Consider the following 16,883-nt stretch of genomic DNA (forward strand, 5'->3'; position numbering starts at 1 on the left):
TGGGAAGACTAGGAAATCTTATGGAAGTAATTTTAGGCAATCCCTTGTATTGCCAAGAACTTAGGGTTTATGTGCCCTGTCAGACGTGATGACACCAGCTGTTCTCAAAGCAGCATCAGCTGGCAGCAGCAACCTTATATTTTCATGGTCTTCTCTTATAGCAACTGAAAGGAGACAACATGTATTATGACCAATAGCTCCTGTGATTTACATGTTAATACCACATCACGTGTTAAAACCTACTCAGATGAAACTACACTCCTCCTTCCACAATACTGGTATCAACCCATGTTTAATCTTATTTTTCTATTCTTCCCATCCTCTATGGTAGCATGTACCATGTCCATCCACAAGTACTCCCCACCCCAGGCCAGCAGGAAGCAGATAGAGAAGAGTAGACATTCATCCCTATCCCATATAATGGAAGGCTTGAATGAGAGGATCCCAGGAGGATGGAGACAGACCGCCATACACCTCAACTATTGCTGCTCATCTGAGAGACTTGCTGTGAACACCCCTCCCAGAATGTGGATGTGCAAGTTGGGCAGCAAGAAACGAGGACCTGTGGGAAGCAACTGCCTGCACAGACTAACTGCCTACAAGGATTAACTGTGCTCTGTCATGGGTCTTGAGCCCCTACACCTCCCTTGACCTTCCCTTTCTTCTCCATTTTCCCTGCCACAAGGTCCCACCGTGGACTCCAACCACAGACTCCCACCACAGATGCTTTATAAGCCTAACACCTCCTTGCAGTCAAGGCTGATGCCATCGTGAGCTCCACCCAGCCCCCTCAGAGACCCTAATAAATCCCTCTTGTGTACTATTTGGCCTTGTGCATTCCTCCCTCAGGAAACCTAATGGAAAATGTTTGGAATATTGTTTAACACACAGACTACTTACGTAGAATACACAGAAAACTCGATATAATAAAATCAGTGATACCAGATCACTGTCAGTTTTTAACAATGGGAAAACATTATGGTAGAATGTTTAGAGTATTCAGTTCAATGGCATACATAATCTTCAGAATGTGGTACACCCATCAATTCCCCAGTTCTCATTGTCATCAATCGACAAGGAAATCTCATACCCTTTGGATGGTACTTCCCCAAATTTCCTCTCCTAACACATGCAACCATCAACCTTATTTTGCCTCTATGGCTATAGATATTTTGCTTGTTGCCCAGGGCCATTCTATGCCTTGGTTAGTGATAAAGGTCGTGGTTTTTGTTTTGTTTTGTTTTGTTTTGCTTTGTTTTTGCTTGTGTATTTATTTCTTTTTTTTCTTTTCTTTTTGTCTTTTCATTTTTTGGACTGTACCTGGGGCATGCAGAAATTCCCAGGCCAGGGATTGAACCCATAGCACAGCAGAGATCAGAACACTTTTGTAACAAGCTAGACACCATAGAACACTGGATTACTTTTGTTTCACTTTGCCGTTTTTTATTTTTTTCCTCCATTTACAAGGCCTTATATAACAGGCACAAGTGCATATGTGCACAAGAGAGAAATTGCGTTTACTTCAGGGATGAAATGGATTTATTTATTTATGTGATTTTTTTATTAAAAAGATTCCATTGGAATGGGATCTCATTTGCTGACCTCATTTTTTTTTTTCTCTTTGGGTTACTGTTTAAGTACAGAGCTCGTATTTTATATTAACTGGGCTAATTTCATAGAGAAGTAAACCCTGACTGAAGGTGATGCTCAGATTGCTAGGAGACTTGTGTCTTGTGATGTCACAGCTACTCAGGCTGGCAACCATTGTGATGGATTAGATAGTTTATCTGTGAGGCTTACCAAAGCAGCATTTAAAACTGCAGAGTCCAAAAGCCATGCAGGTGAGAAAAGTAGCTGAAGAGAAATTTATCTGAGATGGCACAAGCTCCTTCAGAAATTCAAGGTGTGTCTCCTAAAGATGCACCAACTGGTTCAGAATCCTCCATTACATCTCCATGGTGTGATAACTCAATCACTGGGGACTTGGACTTGAAGTCTCAGATTGAAGAAAAAGCTTTCCAGGCTTTGTCTGAGGGCTCCCTGATGAAAGAGCCATGCCACACATTGTGTGCCTCTGAACCAGATGGAGATAATGATTTTCCTCCTCTGCCCTTTCCCAGAAAACTTTGGGAAATTGTTGAAAGTGATCGATTTAAGTCCATTTGGTGGGATGAAAATGGAACCTCGATCGTGATCAATGAAGAACGCTTCAAGAAAGAAGTTCTGGAGAGAAAGGCTCCCTTCAGAATTTTTGAAACTGAGAGTATGAAAAGCTTAGTTCGACAGCTTAACCTTTATGGATTTACTAAATTGCGAAGGAATTTTCAAAGACCTGCCTCACTAGCCAACATTCTGGCAGAAGATAATGAAGTCTCTGCTTGGAACAAGGTATTATGAAATGTCCAGTTACTATTTACAGAGGGACATCTGCAAATATGTTCATACATATAGGGTCATAGTAGACCTTGAAAGTGGGATGAAGTACTGCTACGCTTTTAAGTTGAAGGCCACTTGGTCATAAAATATTTGGGGTGATAGAGAAATTTCCTAGCCACCTGGAGCCTTCTCGATGAACCTCACCCAATACAAGCCCCTGAACCTCATACTGTTACTGTAAATGCACCAGGCATTTTTATTTAAGGACCATAATTGCCTGTTCCCACTACATAAATTTTTGAAAATGTTAGTAATAGATGAGTATTATTTCCTGACATTAACTCTGTGTGATGAAACAAGTCAGATTTGTATGGATTCTTTGTCCTCGTATCTTTGTTTAAAAGGTCACTAAATACCTTTCTCTTTTGGTTTTAGCTGCAGTTCTACCATAATCCAAATTTTAAACGAGGCTGTCCCCATCTGTTGGTGAGGATGAAAAGAAGAGTCAGGATGAAAAATGCTTCTCCAGTATCAGCTTCTCTACTTCAAGGTTGCAGCAAGAAGCGCTCTAGAACAGGGGGTGATGTGGATAACCATAATTCTGATGTGGCTGCAGAAACTCGTGGAGAAGATGCAATTTCAACCTCTACAAATCTAAATGTGCCTTTAATAAGATGGCCTTCTATGAGCCAGAGAATTTCTAATACAACTACCCCAACTAGAAGCGGTCTTTCTTCTCCATCATCACCATCAGTCAGGCCACCAGGACAAATTGCCATGGCTCCACATGCTATTTTTAATCAGTTGACCACGTTTCACATGCACTCACAAAGCAGCTACTCTCCAGCAAGTGGCCACATCGTGAATTTCATTACAACTACCACTTCCATTTCTCAGTACCGTGGTATTTCTAACTTCCCAAGTGGTTATTTTGGACCGAGGGTGGAGCCTTCTCCTTTGCCAACCAGATACCAGAATATATCACCAACTGAGGGCCCTCTGTCTAACCCGCAACCAGCAGCCCATCCATGGTTCCCAATGCCAATGGCCACTGACACATCTGCTGCCTTGCTTTCAAGGCCAAATCCTCAGTCCTCTTCCGTATCTGAACATCACCCTAATTACCACTGACCTATCAAAGGACTATAGGTTATGCAGGAGAGTGAAGATGAACATTTATGCTGGCAAATGTCACCAAATTCCTGCAATTTTGTTATTTCAGCAATAAACTTGTATGTTCATCCTCATAGCTTCATCTTCTTTTTTTTCTTATTCACCTGGATCTCTTTTTTTAATTTTTCAAGTTCTTTTTTTCTTTTTCTTTTTTTTTTTTTATTTTCGCACTCTACAGCAAGTGGGTCAGGTTATCCTTACATGATATATTACAATTACATTTTTTTATTTTGGACACAGTTAAGAGTAAAAGGATGCTGCATTTATTTTTCTAAAATGATTTTTCCATCATAGCTGGTTTACTGTGTTCGATCACTTTCATACTGTGCCGCAAAGTGGCCCAGTCCCACACCCACCCACCCAAGACCCACACCCACACACATACATATCCTTTGTTTCACATTATGCTGCATCAAAAGTGACTAGAGATAGTTCCCATTGATATACAGCATGAACTCATTGCATACCCACTCAACATGTAATAGTTTGCATTTTCAACCCCCGAATCCCAGTCCATCACAATCCTGCACCCTCCCCCTTGGCAACCAAAACCCTGTTCTCCAAATCCATGGGTGTCTTTCCTGTGGAATGTTTCAGTTGTGCCATATATCACATTCCACACATAAGTGATGTCATATTGTGCTTGCCTTCCTCCTTCTGGCTTACTTCACCTAGTAGGATAGTCTCTAGTTCCAGCCGTGTTGCTGCAAATGGCATTATTCTGTTCTTTTCTTACGGCTGAGTGGTGTTGCATTGTGTATATATACAACATCCCTTAATCCATTCTTTCCAACGGTCATTTAGGTTATTTCCATGTCTTGGCTCTTGGGAATAGTGCTGCAATGGGCGCACATGCACATGTAACTATTTAATGGAAAGTTTTTTTTTTTCTTTCCCCAGGTCTGCCCAGAGTGGGATTGCTGGGTGTCATGTAGTTCTATATTTAGTTTTCTGAAGTATTTCCATAGTGGTTTCCATAGTGGTTGTAACAATTTACATTCCTCCAACAGCGTAAGAGAGTTTTCTTTTCTCCATACCCTCTCTAGCTTTTTCTCATGTATGGACTTGTTAATGATGGCCATTCTGCCCGGTGTGAAGTGAAACCTCATAGTAGTGTAGATTTGCATTTCTCTAATAAACAGTGATGTTGAGAATTTCTTTATGTGCTTGTTGGCCCTCTGTATATTCTCTTTGGAGAAATGTCTATGCAGGTCTCTTTCCCATGTTTCCACTGAGTAATTGGCTGTTTTGTTGCTGAGGTGTATAGGTTGTTGTAGATTTTAGAGATTGCGACCTTATTAGTTGCATCATCTGAAATAATTGTCTCCCATTGCAGGTTGTCCTTTTGTCGTTTTAATTGTTTTCAATGGCAGATTATTTTGCCGTTTTTTAATATTTGAAATGTTTGATAATTAGAGAGGAGTATTTGACATGTCCCCTAGCTGTAACTGTTTCAAAAAGGAAAATGGAACTAAGGAAATAGAGAATAGCTGTCAAGAGATTTCTGAAATACTCCAGGTTGTATTGAATGGGGGTCTCAATTATGATGGTGTGGAGAAAGGGGCAAATAAAAGTCAATTTGGAAAGGGAAAATACATAGTATTTACTTAGTGGTTTCTCAGCGACATTATAGCCTATCTGTTACTTCAAATGGAACCTGGATATTAGTTGACAAGATTGTCTTCATTGCAAAGAAAAAATAAATCAATAAATTCCATTGAGTTCCCATGATGGCAAAGAGGTTAACACACCTAACTAGTGTCCATGAGGAAGCAGCTTCACCCTCTGCCCTCGCTCTGTGGTTTAAAGCCCCAGAGTTGCCCTGAGCTGTGATGTGAGTTAAAGATGTGGCTCAGTCCCAGCATTGCTATGGTGGATGTAGGCCAGCAGACAGAGCTCTGCTTTGACGCTGACTGGGATCACCCATGTGCCACAGGGGTGGGCCTAAAAAGACAAAAAAAAAAAAAGGTAAACAATTACTTAAAAAGTACATTTCACACTCCAAACGATAGCATATCTTAGCTTATCCAGGAAACATGACCATAATTTTCACCATAACTGCCACAACAATGTCCACATGACATCATCAGATTGCATCACGGTCACCACAGGGTGGTAGTTCATCAGTGAACCATTTACAGAAAAAGAAAAGAAGAAGAAGAAAAATGGGGGTGTCATTTTCTCTCTAAAATCCTCAAACTGTTCTAGGTTATTTTTGCCTTTATCTCCACCCCTTTATATGTCCCGATTCACACGTAGAGTTTACTTTCTTGTTTTACACAGAGACAGCCTTAAATACAAATGCTGGCCTTTAACACCAAACCTCAGCCAGGTGAACAGGTCCCTTGAAGATATAGAATCTCTTTGACTTAGCAGCTTCTTATGTTTCTCTTTTACTGTCTTTCTGGAGTACATTCAGAAGAATTATTTTCAATCATACAAAGAGTCACCTCAGAGCCATCCTTGGAGTAGAAAGGACCCCACTTTGTCTTAAAAAGCAAGGTGCCATTGTTGCAGAGGGGAAAAGGAGGAGGGGCAGATGCCAAAGGAATCTCCCTGCTCACACGTGCACAGGCTTTCAGAGGGCAGGGTGCACCTGGTGCAGGCTACAGGTGGCAAGAAGCCACTTGCTTGTGCTACAGCAGCCTGGGCACTTCTTGTGCTAGATATAGGTGTCCAGATCCTTCTGGTGGGGGCTATGGGCATCAAGTGGGTAAGTGAGATGTGGTGCCTCCTGAGTGATCTACAGGCAGTGGGGACAACCCAAAGCAGTCATCTCAGAAACCACAGGGACTCAAGGCCTGCCACCAGTAGAGGTGTGAGATCAGGTCCAATCTCTGACCACAGTCACCTCAGAGGTCAGAAATCAGAGCGGGCACTACAACTGAGCCCCACCCAGTATTGGTATCAACACCCTGGGCATATAACCGCCCTGCAACTGTCAGTGCCAAATGCTCTGACAGTTGCAGGGAAGAAGCACCCAGAAGGTTGAACACTGTCCTTTGCCAAGACCCTGTAACTAGGAGCAGTGGTGCACCACCTCCTGTGTGGGCTAAGAGGGACACGCTGCTTCTTATAAGGGTCCTCAGTTGGGGGGCAAACCACCATGGTTATCTCCCACTCCAGAGGTGTGAATTGCCTGCTACCACTAGGGGTCTAGGAACAGGCACCCTTGTGACCCTAAGCACCTCAGAGGGCACCTCAGAAGAGGTCATTGTGACCAAACATTACCTGTTTCTGCTCCAAGTTCTCTGAGAACTCACAAACCATGCCACTGTCACTGCCACTGCCACTACCAAATGCTCTGGGCACCTCATGATTCTGCAAAAAGCTCATTATCACTCCCAAGGCTTTGAAACAAGGAGTAGCCTGTGCCACCTCCCTGCATGTACTTGCTGCTGCTAAGACCCCAGGAAGAAGGCACTGACTACCAGCCCTACCCACTGCCTCCCTCTCCCTGGAAATACACTCTGCACCCTCGGGATAATGGCCTGCTCACTCCCAAGATTGAGCCAGCAAGAATACAATCCTCCATGCCCCAAATAAATGGTAACACCCCATAAAATACAAAGGGTTGCTCTTGCCTAGAAGTAACCCTCCAAGACTAGAGTTTGACTTCCCCAAACTCACAGAAAAAGAAAATCATAGACACGGTGAAGAAGCCCAGGAACAATTCCCACGTAAGGTACAGGAGATTTCATGTGAAGCAGAAACAATGCAACAGACCTCTGTAGGCCAAAAGATACTGAGTTCAAAAGGGGTAGAGTGAATATATACTGAAGGAATGAAGGCTGAATATCAGGGATTTACGAGCACATTACAAACAGTCATGTCGATTACTTTCGAGAGGAATGAGGAAATTTAGGGGAAAATAGGGAAAAATTAGAAAAGTCTTTTGCAGATAGCCAAACTGGGCTAAAGGCACTAAAGGGCAGAGTGAAGAGTGCAGAGGAATGAATTAGTGACATGGAAGATAGCATAATGGAAATCACCCAATCAGGACAGCAGGCAGAAAACTACATGAAAACACATGAAAGCAACATAAGAGATCTATGGGGTAGCATAACAGGGGTCCATCTATGCATTACAGCAATTCAAGAAGCAGAAGAAAAAGAAAAGTGGATTGGAAATATATTGGAAGAAATTATATCTCAAAATTTTCCCAAACTAAAGGAAACAGGTATCAAAATACAGTAATCACAGAAGGCACAAAACAGGCTGAACACAAATATGCCCACACCTAGACCTACTATAATGGAAATGGCCAAAGATAAAGAGAGGATTCTAAAGGCAGCAAGAGAAATACAATGCCTTAAATATAAGAGAACCCCCAAATCATCTAATTCCTCTACAGAAACACTACAGGCCTGAAGAAATTGGAAAGCTATATACAAAGTTCCAAAACGAAAAACTCTGTAGCCTAGAATACTCTTCCCAGCAAGACTATCATTTATTTATTTATTCATTTATTTATTTATACATTTATTTATGTTTTATTCATTTATTGAGTATCATTTGAACTGGAAATGGAAACAGAATTTCTCTGGCAAAAAAAGCTAAAAGAGTACATCCATACTAAACCCATTCTAAAAAAATACTGAAATGGCTAGAAGAAGAAGAAGAAGAAGGAGAAAGAGGAGGAAGAGGAGGAGAAAAAGAAATAAGACAGAAGATATACAGATTGGAAAGCAGCCACTTAAATAAGCCAGCATACATCACCAACACATACAAACAAACAAAAATCTACTCAAAAAGTGATGAGAAACACAAGGAACAACAAAAGGACAAACTCGAAGATCTTAAAGAAGAAATTCAAAAGCATAGAATGTAGGTAAGGAAGTATGAAAATATAGACACCTATTTTTAAATATCGTGTTGCAGCCTATATGACTACCAGGCTAAAGCAAGCAGATATAGGAAGTGGTTAACTTAGTTGAAAAACAGGAAAACCACAAATCTAAGCAAATATTACATTCATGAAAACTAAAAAGAAATATATCCAAGCATATAATAAATGGAAATCATCAAAAAAAAAAAAGAAAAAGAAAAAAAAGAACCAAGGTAATACACCAAATCAACTGAAAAGCAAGGTTTAACATGGGAATAAATACATGTTTCTCAATAATTACCTTAAGGGTCAAGGGACTGAGTACTCTGATCAATAGACACAGAGCAGCAGATTGGATCAAAAAGCAAAAATATACAACCTGCTGTCTGCAAGAGACTCCCTTTAGAGCAAAGAACACATATAGACTGAAAGTGAGAGAATGGGACATGATATTTCAATGGTCAAGACAGGAAAGCAGGAGTTGTGATACACATAGTAGAAAAAATAGACTTTGAAACAAACAAAGGCCATAGAGAAAGATAAAGAAGGACGCAATTTTAGAGAGCCCAGATGGTGAGAGAGTAGGGGGATTTGTTCACCTCTCCCACAGATGCAACAAAAAATACACATCTACATGTAAAATGACTCACACAGAACAGCAACTGAACGCTGGCAGAAGAACTGAAACCTCCAAAAATGGGAAGAATCTCTTGACACAACTGCATAAAGCAACAGAAAAGAGGAGAGAGAGAGAAAAGGGGCATCAGGACTGGACTAGCACTCCTGAGAGGGAGCTGTGAAGGAGAAAGGGAACCCACACCCTGGAAACTCACCGAACCTGCGGAAAGATCAGCTGAGTCCAAGGGATCTCCAAGATGCCACGAAAAGTGCATCAGCAGGTCAGAGGACTGAGAGGCAGTGTGAGAGCCACACAGATCATCAGAACCGCTGTCACAGGTCCCAAAGACTGAGACGCTGTGGTGGGGACTGGGTGCCAAGCCCTAAGCTTTGGAGGTGAGTCCCTGGGAGCAGGCTGGGATTGGTGGTGTGGAGACAGCATAAGAGATGAGGAAGTGGTGCCCCAGGGGTGAAGGGTTGCAAAGTGCTAAGGGCTGGGGACTGGAAAGCCACAAGAGAGGGAACCCAGGAGAAGGTCTGGGCCTGCAGGAGAGACATTGCACCATTGTTGGGGAGGGGAGAGCAGGATGTGTGGGCCACCAGAGAATACGCCTTGCTCCACAGCATTTTCACTTGCACAACAGCTAGTAGAGCACAGAGGGCATTCCCAGCACATCCCCCTCTTCCACCACGGGCATGCCCGGGGAGAAGCCACATTCCTTCTGCAGTGGACTGGGCCCACTACCCATGGGAAGGCAACCACCTCCTTGGTGGTCCACCCACAGGAAGTGCCCACTGCCCTGGTGCACCCCAGCAACCTCCTCCCCAAATCAGGAAGTTCACCACCACAGCAGCAGGAACAGGCCAGCCCTGCCCACCCTTGGGAAGGGCTCTGCTGACACAGCGTGAGAGAGACAGCACCGCCACCCTCGGGAAGCCCCCTACTGCTGTTGACCACTAGGGCAAGACCCTCCCGGCCATGGGGAGTGAACGTCCTCCAAGGCATGCACCGGCCAGCCCTCCCCACCCTTGGGAAGCCCTCCACTGCTGGAGAGAACCACAGGCAGCTGCCCCTGGCTGCAGGAAGGGCACCAACAATGGGACGTACACCACACTAGGAGAGACATTGCACCATTGTTGGGAGTAGTGCACTTCCACCATGACAGGCACTGGCCAGCCCTGCATGCCCTCAGGAAGCCCTCCAATCTTGTGGCACAACCCATCAAGCCCTACCTGGCTTCAAGAAGTGCACTGCCAAGGCAGAACACTCTGGCAAGCCTACGGAAGCTCCCCACCAGAGCAGCACAACCTAGCCACACTGACTGCCCACAGGAAGCACCTAGCCATGGCGGTGAGACCTAGCCAGCCATGCATGCCCTCAGGAAGAGCCCAACCACCACCATGTGCCCTGGACTGTGCCAAACTACACTTTGGCTTCCCCAAATTCACACTAAAAGGAAAACACAAGCAAGATGAGGAAGCTCAGCAAACATTCCCAGTTTATGCAACAGGAGAATTCACCTAAAACCTTCAACACTCAAACAGTCTGACAGACTTTGAGTTCAAACGACACAGAGTGACCATACGAAAGAGATTCAGAGAAGATAAGCACTGTAACTCAGACTCCATCAGAAAAGAAATAGAAAACATAAGGAGGAGCCAAGAAAATCTAGAGAATTCATTTGCAGACCAACAATGTGAGCTAAGGGCAGTAAGGGCTGGAAGGAATAATGCAGGGGAACGTATTAGTGATGTGAAAGATAGAACAATGCAAATCACCCAAACAGGACAGCAGACAGAAAACCAAATGAAAAAACCCTGAAAGCAATATAAGAGACCTATGGGATAACATAAAGTGGGCCAATCTGTGCATAGTAGGAATTCCAGAAGGAGAAGTAAAAGAAAAGATTATTGAAAACGTATTGGAAGAACTTATGTCTGGAATTATGCCCAGCCATGCGAAGTGCCCCACTGCCCTGACATGCCCTGGGAAACTCCTCACCACATTGGGAAATGCACCACGACCACAGTGGAAACTGGCCAGCCCTGCCTACCCTTGGGAGGTGCCCTGCTGCCATGGGGCAACTCGGCCAGCCCTGTCCACCCTTGGGAAGTGCTCCACTGCTACAGGTTGCCCCAGAAAGCCCCAGCTAGCCATGGGAAATGCACCTCCACCTCCGTGGGCACCTGCCAGCCCCACCCACACTGGGGAAGCTCTCTCCACTGCAGAGCGAGCTGGCCAGCACTGCCCACACTCAGGAAGCCCCCCACTGCCATGGAGCACCAGGGCAAGCCCCGTCCATGTGCAGGGAGGGCAACTCCAATATGGCAAGCCCTGGCCAGGCCCACCAGCCATTGGGAAGTACCCACCTTCCATGGGGCAACCAGGCCAGGACTGCCCCCCTTTGGGAAGTGCTCTGCTGAATGGCATGCCCCAGCAATCCCCAGGCACATGTGGGAAGTTCACCTCCACCATGGTGCACACATGACAGGCCCATCCACCCTCAGGAAGGTCCCTCTGCCATGGAGTGAACTGCCTAGTTCTGCCCACATTCAGGAAGCAACTTTGTGCCACAGAGCAAGGAGGCCAGCCCCACCCACCCTTGGCAAATGATGAGCTGAGCACACTGAAAAGCACCGCATGCCCACAGGAGGCACTCTGCTGCCACAGAGCACCAGGGAAAGCCCTGCCCAACTGCAGGGCTGTGCCTCAACCACATCCCATACCACTCAGCCCCACCTGACCTCAGGAAGGGCCCCACCACTGCAGAGCACCCCAGCAAGCACATCCTGGCTGCAAGAAGTGAATGACCACAATGGTGCACAAAGGCCAACCATGCCTGGCCATGGGAAGAACCTAGGCTCAGCAGTGTGACCCAGCAAACCATGCATGCCCTGCTGAAGTGCTACACTACCACGGTGCAGCCTGGATTGTGCCAAAGTACACTCTGGCTTCCCCAAATTCACAGAAAATGGAAAACACAAGCAAGATGAAGAAGCTCAGAAAACATGCCCAGTTTATGCAATGGGTAAATTCACCTAAAATCTTCAAGACTGAAGCAGTCTGACAGACTTGGAGTTCAAAATGGAGACAGTGAAAATACCGAAGGAATGAAGACAAGATATGAACAGGAATGCAGACGCCCTCAGAATGCTACTAGAAAACATAAGGAGGAGCCAAGCAAAACCAAAAAATTCATTTGCAGAGATACGAACAGAGCTAAGGGCAGTAAGGACCAGAATGATTAACACAGAGGAATGAATTAGGGATGTGGAAGATAGAACAATGGCAATCAGCCAAACAGGAGAGCAGAAGGAAAACCAAATGGAAAAAGATGAAAGCCATATGAGACTTACGGTATAATAGAAAGTGGGCCAATCTTTGCGTAGTAGGAATTCCAGAAGGAGAAGAAAAAGGAGGGGGTTGAAAGCATAGTTCAAGAAATTACCCCTGGAAGCTTTCCAAATCTAAAGGATTCTGACTTCAAGGAACAAGAAGCACAGAAGGCCCCAACAACTTGAACCCAAATAGAACCACACCAAGACATATAATAACAATGGCAAAAATTAAAGATAAAGAGAGGATTCTAAAGGCAGCGAGAGAAAAGCAAAATGTCAATTAAAAGCGAACCCCCATAAGGCTATCAGCTGATTTCTTCACAGAAACTCTACAGGCCAGGAGGGAATGGCAAGAGATATTTATAGAACTGAAAGGAAAAAAATATATGCATCATGGAATACTCTATCCAGCAAGAATACCATTTAAAATAGAAGGGGAAATAAAGTATTTTTCCAATGAACTTAAGCTGAAAGATTACTGCAATACAAAAAACACTTGTGTAAATTAAAAAAAAAAAATTGGGGGAAATGATGAGGAATGAAACTGCAATTAGAGGGCAATCAAACTATCAGGCTAAAGCACACAGTGATAGGATGGGGTAAACATACTTAAAAAATAGGGCAACCACAAATAAAAATGGAAAATTACATTGAACAAAAATGAAAAGAGAAGGTACTCAGGCATAAAATAAATGGAGACCATCCAACCAAAAAAAAAAGAGAAAGAAAGAATGAAGAATAATAGAATCATCTGGACTAAGAGTTTTAAAGTGGCAATAAATAAACATCTATCGATCATCAGATAAAATGCCAATGGACAGAGCACTCCAATGAAAGGACACAGAGTGGCTGATGGGATAAAAGAGCAAAACCCCTCAATATGCCACATACAGGAAACTCACATTAGGACAGAGGACACATATAGAGTGAGGGGAGCGCAAAAGATATTTCATGCCAGTGGACAAGAGAGGAAAGCAGGAGTTGCAATACTCACATCAGATAAAAGAGACGTTTAAACAAAGGCCGTAAAGAAAGACAAAGAAGGACACTATTTAATAGTTAAAGGCTCTGTTCGAGAAGAGGATGTTATAAACAGCAACAAGTATGCCCCAAATATAGAAGCACCCAGATACCTGAAAGAAACATTAACAGATATGAAAGGAAAAACTGATGGGACTACAATCTCAGTAGGAGACTTTAACACCCCACTCACATCAATGGACCAAGCTTCTAGATAGAAAATCCATAAGGCAACAGAGATCCTAGAGGACACAATGGAAAACATAGACTTAATCGACATTTTCAGGACATTACACCCAAAAAAATCAGAATACACGTTCTCCTATGTGTGTAAGTAATAATCTGAAGAATTGATCACATGTTGGGGCATGAAGCTAAGCCCAACAAATACAAGCGTATAGAATTTATTGCAAGTATCTTCACTGACCACAGTGCATGAAACTAGAAATCAACCAGAGCGAAGGAAATGAGAAAAAAACCTACTACATGGAGAAAAAACAACATGCTATGAAAAAACCAATGGGTCAATGAGGAAATCAAGGAGAAAAGTAAAAGTTACCTGGAGACAAATGAAAATGAAGACACAACCACTCAAATTCTATTGGATGCCACCAAAGCAGTGCTCAGAAGAAAGTTAATTCTTATACAGGTCTTCCTCTTGCAAAAAGGAAAAGGCTCAAATCGACAACTTAACCCACCACCTAAGTGAATCAGAAAAAGAAGAATCAACAAAAAATCAAGTCAGCAGAAGGAAGGAAATCATAAAGATGAAAGAGTAATCAATAAATCAAAGAAACAATACACAAAATCAACCAAACCAAGAGCTGGTTCTTTAAAAGGTAAACAACATTGACACACCTCTGGCTAGGCTCACCAGGAAGAGGAGAGAAAAAGACTCAAATAAACAAAATAAGGAATGAATAAAGAGATATCATCATGGATACTACAGAAAAAGAAAAAACCATATGAGAAAGCTACCAACAATTATGTGCCAACAAATTTGACAATGTAGATGAAATGGACAATGTTCTGGAGTCTTTCAGCCTGAAAAATCAGAATCAAGAAGAAATAGATCAACTGAATATACGGATCCCTAGAAATGAAGTTAACTGTGTCAAAAAAAAGAAAAAAAAAAAAACTCCCTACAAATAAAAGTCCAGGACCAGATGGCTTCACAGGCAAAATCTAACAAACATACACACGGGAAATGATGCCCACCCTCCTTAAGTTTTTATCAAAATGTGGAATAAGAAGGAACCATCCCAAAAACATTCTAGGATGCTAGCATTCCCCTAATTCCAAATCCAGACAAACATACCACCAAAGGAGAAAACTATAGGCCAATATCATTGATGAATATAGATGCAAAAACTCTCAACAAAATTTCAGCCATCCCAAACCAACTACATATCAAAAAGTTCATACACCACCACCAGGTGGGAGTCATTCCATGTTCACAAAGATGGCTCAACCTGGGTACATCAATCAACATCATACACCACATTAAAAATAGAAACATCAAAAACCATATGATGGTCTCAAAGATTCAGAAAAATCATGTGACAGAGTCCCAAATCCATTCACAATAGAAAACTCTCACCAAACTGGATAGAGGGACCATTCCTGAACACATTCAAAGCCATATATAACACACCCTCAGCAAATATTGTACTCAAAGGAGAAAAGCTGAAATCCTTCCCACTAAAATCTGGAACAAGACAGCTCTTCAACATATTATTGAAAGACCTAGCCACAGCAATCAGACAAACAAAAGTAATTAAGGGCCTACAAATAAGAAGAGAAGAGGTGTAAAACGGTCATGCTATGCAGATGTCATGATACTACATTTTGAAAATTCCAAATAGTCAACCTCAAAACTGTTTGAATGGATCCACAATGTCAGAAGAGTAGGAGGATATAAGACTCACCTTCAGAAATCAGTTGCATTTCTGTATACTAAAGAAGAAACTTAGGAATGGCATAAAAAAATACTACACCTTTAAAAATGGCATGGTAAAAATCAAATACCTGGGAATAAACCTGACCTAGGAGGTAAAGGACTTATAGATTGACAACTATAAAACATTAATGAAGGAAATTAAAGAAAACGTAGAGAAATGGAAAGATATTCCACGCCCCTGAATGGGAAAAATTAATGCTGTTAAAATGGCCATTCTACCCAAAGCAATCTACAGATTCAATGCAATCCAAACCAAATTACCCACGACATTTTTCACAGAAAGAAAGCAAACAATCCAAAAATGTACATGGAACAAAATAGATCCAGCATTCCCAAAGCAATCCTGAGAGAAAAAAGAAAAAAACAAACAAACAAACAAACAAAAAAAACAAATAAGCAGGAGGCAAAACGGTGAAATGTTCCGACACCTTAAGCCATCTTACAAAGATGCAGTCATCAAGAAAGTGTGGTAATGGTAACAAAACAGCGAGACAGAACAATGGAACACAATGGAGAACACAGAAAGAAACCCAGACGCCTTTGGACAAATAAGCATTGACCAGAAAAGAATCATACACAATGACCAAGGGGATTTTGTCTCAGGTTTGCAAGGAGGGTTGAAAATACACAAAGCAGAGGACATCACACAGTACACGAACATATGAAAACTAAAAACCCACATGATCCTCTCAATAGATGCAGCAACAGCATTCCACAAAGTCCAACATCCACTCACGATCAAACCTCTTACCAAAGTGGGGATCTGAGAAATATATCTTAACACAACAAAAGCCATTTAGGACAAACCCACAGCAAACTTAATACTCAAAGGAAAAGAGCTGAAAGCCTATCCAATAAACACTGATACAAGAGAAGAAGGCCCATTCTGGCCACTTTTATGCATCATAATATTGGAAACACTAGGCACAGCAATTAGACAAACAAAAAAGTCAAAGGCATCCAAATTGGAAGAGAAGAGGCAAAATATTCCCTACATGCAGATGACATGACACAATGTATAGAAAATCCTAAGGAGGCCACACCAAAACTACTCAAACTGACCCACAAATTTGGCAAAGTAGCAGGATACAAAATTGACACTCAGATTTTGGTTGCACTTGATTGCACTCAAAATAAGTAAGAAAATTAAAAAAATAAAAAATAGAATATTTTGAAAATTGCACCCCCAAAATTTAAAGACCTAGAAATAAGCTTGACCAAGGAGCTGAAAGATTAATAAGCTGAACCATAAAACTTAAAGAAATTAAAGAGGATTCAAATAAAGGGACAGATATCCCATGATCCCTGTTTGGAAGAACTAATATTATTAAAAAAGCAATAGTATGGAATAAAATCTAGAGATTCAATGACATCGCTAACAGAAGACCCCTGTTATTTTAACAGAACGAGGACAAACAATCCAAAAATTTATATGGAACCATAAAAGACCCAGATACGCAATGGAACACTAAGGGGAAAATAAAGTACGAAGAATAACTCTCCCAGACATCAGGCAATTTTTCTGAGCCACAGTAGTCAAGACACTGTGCTACTGGTACCAAAACAGAC

The 16,883-nt window shown here is 42.4% G+C and overlaps 1 protein-coding gene across 1 annotated transcript in view; it reads left to right on the forward strand.

Annotated features, from left to right (window-relative positions):
* The first annotated feature begins 1,875 nt into the window (after positions 1-1,875).
* LOC146394404 (heat shock transcription factor, Y-linked-like) overlaps positions 1,876-16,883 on the forward strand; it is a 60,977-nt gene continuing 45,969 nt past the window's right edge. The window contains exons 1-2 of the mRNA XM_085009146.1: positions 1,876-2,388; positions 2,812-3,222. Coding sequence (XP_084865272.1) covers positions 1,876-2,388; positions 2,812-3,222 — 924 coding nt within the window. The remainder of the gene's footprint in view (positions 2,389-2,811; positions 3,223-16,883) is intronic.

Source organism: Sus scrofa, chromosome Y (genome assembly GCF_054392235.1).
Source record: "Sus scrofa isolate SSC_HxYL_T2T_F1_AM1 chromosome Y, Sscrofa_HxYL_maternal_Yorkshire_Landrace_v2.0, whole genome shotgun sequence".
In the NCBI taxonomy this organism is placed as follows: Eukaryota; Metazoa; Chordata; class Mammalia; order Artiodactyla; family Suidae; genus Sus; species Sus scrofa.